General features: G+C 34.5%; 1 protein-coding gene across 1 annotated transcript; it reads left to right on the top strand.

The window, feature by feature from the left end:
• Positions 1-326: 326 nt before the first annotated feature.
• Positions 327-4,108, top strand: LOC111384593 (xylulose kinase-like; the record flags this gene model as incomplete). Its single annotated transcript, XM_023008901.1, has 6 exons — positions 327-505; positions 775-1,429; positions 1,671-1,759; positions 2,131-2,195; positions 3,234-3,289; positions 4,070-4,108. Coding segments are annotated over exons 1-6 (963 nt in total), but the record flags the coding sequence as incomplete, so codon positions are not given.
• Between the last annotated feature and the right edge of the window lies 1 nt (position 4,109).

Raw genomic sequence — 4,109 nt, 5'->3', positions numbered from 1 at the left:
TTGTCAGCAGGTGATTGAAGCCAATGATCTATTTTCTTATTAAAATGAGGCAACAAATATGGCTCAAACAGGCCTTAATGTCCTCCATGGCTGCACATGTCTATCATAGGGATAAGGAAGTTAAAGGATCTTGTGTTTAGTGAGCTCATTACCCGTTAATTCATGTCTTATTTTTTTAAATCCAATTTTAAATTAAAAATATAAGCTATTTAAATTAATTTAAGAGTAATCCAATCTTTATCCGATCTAATTCATGCTAAATCCACCATAAAGATTTTGAATTCTACTAATTAAACAAAGAGTACACGTGTTCATCCATATCTCATTGTCCGATATAATAGATACCTCTATAAAAATCTCCTATATTTTTTAAAATTTAGTTCTGAATTAGTCAAATCTTATTCCTTTTCGCCTTTCAGGTTCTGATCAATTGTATCCCCGCTCTAATGGAGGACTGTTCTCTACCTAAGGATGCTTACTTTCTTGGATTTGATAGCTCTACTCAGTAAGTTTCTCCTTTTAATTTTATACCTATTTTCGTTGTGCAGTGAGCAAACTTTGTCTGATGTCATGTTTTAAATTTGTGTTTTTGGGTCGTTCAGATTTGTGGGCTGTCTTAATTTCACAAAATTTCATCCCATTATATCTAATTAGAATTTAAAATTTTTCATATAGTGATGTAAAGCTGCTGTTTTCTGATTTTATTAGTGTAACTTTAGTTGGGCGTAAAAAATCTTAATTAAATAAGAAATATTATGATTCTTTCTTCTTTAGGTCATTGAAGGCAACTGTATTGGATTCGAACCTCAACATTGTTGCTGCTGAGATAGTTAATTTTGATTCTGAGTTGTCACATTACAAGACTAAAGATGGTGTTTACCGGGACGCTTTGGTTAATGGGAGAATCGTGTCGCCCACCATAATGTGGGTTGAAGCTCTCGACCTAGTACTTCAGAGGCTTCAGAAATCAAAATTGGATTTTGGAAAGATTGCTGCTGTTTCTGGTAGTGGACAACAACATGGCAGTGTGTATTGGAAGAATGGGAGTTCCAAAATATTGTCATCATTTGACCCGAAAAAACCATTGATTGATCAACTTCGTGATGCCTTTTCCATCAAGGAGTCTCCTATATGGATGGACAGCAGCACCACAGAACAATGCAAGGCAATTGAGAAAGCTGTTGGTGGTGCATTGAAGTTATCTGAGCTTACTGGTTCACGTGCTTATGAGAGATTTACTGGCCCACAAATTCGGAGGATATTTGAGACACAACCAGAAGTTTATCAGAATACGGAAAGAATCTCTCTTGTCAGCTCCTTCATGGCATCGCTCCTTACGGCGAATTATGCTTGTATAGATCAAACTGATGGTGCAGGGATGAATTTGATGGATATAAAAGAGAGATCATGGTCCAAAATACTATTGGAGGTTACAATTTCACTTTCTTGATTTTTAATAGTGTGCAATCTTTATACAACTGATAGATGTGAATTTATTTTATTCAACAATTTACAATTTCATAATCAAACTAATGGCTAATATTTACCAGTTTCTCGAATCAAATGTCTCTTTTTTAGCTGTTGCTCATTGTAGTTGAGATTTTATTGGGTTGTTACTGATTAATTTTGAGCTCCTTAAATATTGATGTTATATTTTGTGTTTGTTCTAGGCCACTGCACCAGGCTTGGAGGAAAAACTTGGCAAATTAGCTCCTGCACATGCTGTAGCTGGTTTAATAGCTCCCTATTTTGTGGAGAGGTCAGTGGCACACTATTTATAATCTTGCATTGACTATAGTATTGAATTAAGATGTTGATTGAGTTAAGCCATAACTTAATTTCCATAACTTAATTTAAACAGCCTATTGAATTAAACTATGGCTGAATTAGGGGATGGTACATTGCATTTTACATAGCTACTCTGCTTACAACATTATAACTCTGCAAATTGACCCTGAAGTGAAGGATAATGGTCGAACCTTGAGACTTTAATCTATTGAATTCTCATGTTTCTGGTGTCTTCTTTGGTTCTTTCTTGGCTCAATGCTTCATTAGTCTCTTAAGTGACACCCTCCTGAAATGTCACGGAGTGTTGGATTTCTCATTAGTCATTTCATTTTCTAATTTCAGGTATGACTTCAACAAAAACTGCTTAATCGTTCAGTGGTCTGGTGATAATCCTAACAGTCTGGCAGGTGATCTTTATTTTTATTGTTTTTCGTGCTACTCATAGCTTAATTTTGCTCATAAATGCTTCGTCTAATGATCTTTTCGTTACATTTTTGCCTCCACTTTTTGTTGTTTCTTCTTTCTAGATTTACATATGGCCACTAACTGTATATAAGGCTGCATGAAATATTGCAGCTTGATCGTATTGTATTATTGAACTCATCTTCAGAATTTTTCTGCTATTTCAGAAACCAGCTCTATAGATCACATGGAACGACACATACTCTCTCAATCTCACTCTCACCATCCCTATCTCCGTTTGTGTACAAATTGACAAAGGCTTAGAGCTTGATGTTGAAATACTAAATTCAGTGCTAAGAAATCAGGAATCCATGTTTATATCGGACCTTAGTTCGTCTATTACATAAGACTCCTTGACAAACACATTCTGCTTAATCCAATCTCAATTTGAGCAGCAAAGTATCAATCATTTTGTGACCTTTGTATCTGATTTGTTAAAAGTTATATAGCACGTCTTTATCTTGATAATCAATGTAGTGCTTGTTTGCGTTCATTTATAATCTCCTTATACTTTAAAGTCAAAGTCAAAGCCAAAGTCAAACATTAATTTTAACCACACATTCACAACTACTACCTATTTATTGTCCAGGCTTTTCATGGGACCTGTTACTCTTTGTTATAATCACATCTCAATTTTTCCCAAAGAAGCACTTAAATGGTCTAGTATTGTATCCACTTATTATCAAGCTCAACTTGTTTTGTTTATGAATTATTTTATTCCTGTGCTTGCAAGTTGTAGGTAATATGGTACTTTAGTTGCATTTTAGCTCAAGATAGTAAGTTGTCACATTGTCAAAATCTGTAGTTCCAATATCATGTCACTGCTTGGTTTCAGCCAGTGAACATATTAACACGAATGCCCACATATTCATTTATCTCCCCTTATCATGATACCAACATCAGCTTACTCTATTAATCTATTGATTGCACTCCCAAACATTTTCCTAATTGAATTCTAACTGAGATGCATTTATTTTATGCAGGGTTAACACTCAACAGTCCTGGGGATCTAGCCATCAGTCTCGGTACTAGTGACACTGTACGTTGGCTTTCTATGTCCACCTTACGATTGTCTTACCTTATGATTGTCTTACTTTGTTTACGCTTTTAATACCAGAAAACTAATTACTCGTGTTTATCCAACTTTGTTGCACACCCCACTATTTTTTCTTCTGACCATTTTCAAGTTTTAACATTAAGTTCTTGTTTGAGATAGCTTTAAAATCTGCTAAAAAGTTGAGGTCAAAGTCAGCAATTGATTTTAACCACACATTTAATGGGATCCACAACTTTTATCAACTTTTTTAATCACACATTTCATGAACTTTTTCGAAAATATGCTAAAACTTTTATCAAAAACTTTCTCAAGCAACCCCTAAGAAAATTTCTCTAGCAAAGTTCCAGTATAGTAGATAGCTCAATTGACTTCCAGGCAAGTGCCAAACTGATGAAGTTGAGAAATAAATGCCAATCTTTATTAGCTTTTCTTTGGGGCATTTTGATTTCCTTCCCTCCTGTAATTGCGGTCCATTTACTAATTTTATTTCAGCAGTCATTTAATCTCTTTCTTGGAACAATGGAACTTAAAATGGTGATTATTTGGATGACTTTTGTGGTTGGAAAATGATATATTTTCTCCAAGCATCGCGAAGAGATAACAATGTTGTACTGAGTCACAGAAAGAGATGGTAAAGGAACTGATAAAAATGCCAAAGTTTGACTACTAATGATAACTTTCTGTTTCTACATTTACCTGATTGCTTGAATTCTAGTAACATATTTCAGTTGAACCTATTAAGTGCCTTACACTTTTTATTAGGTTTTTGGAATCACAACTGAACATAAACCATCCTTAGAAG

The sequence above is a fragment of the Olea europaea genome, unplaced genomic scaffold (genome assembly GCF_002742605.1).
Source record: "Olea europaea var. sylvestris unplaced genomic scaffold, O_europaea_v1 scaffold2946, whole genome shotgun sequence".
In the NCBI taxonomy this organism is placed as follows: Eukaryota; Viridiplantae; Streptophyta; class Magnoliopsida; order Lamiales; family Oleaceae; genus Olea; species Olea europaea.
Note: the sequence above shows the minus strand (reverse complement) of the source record. Positions and strands in the feature narration are given on the sequence as shown.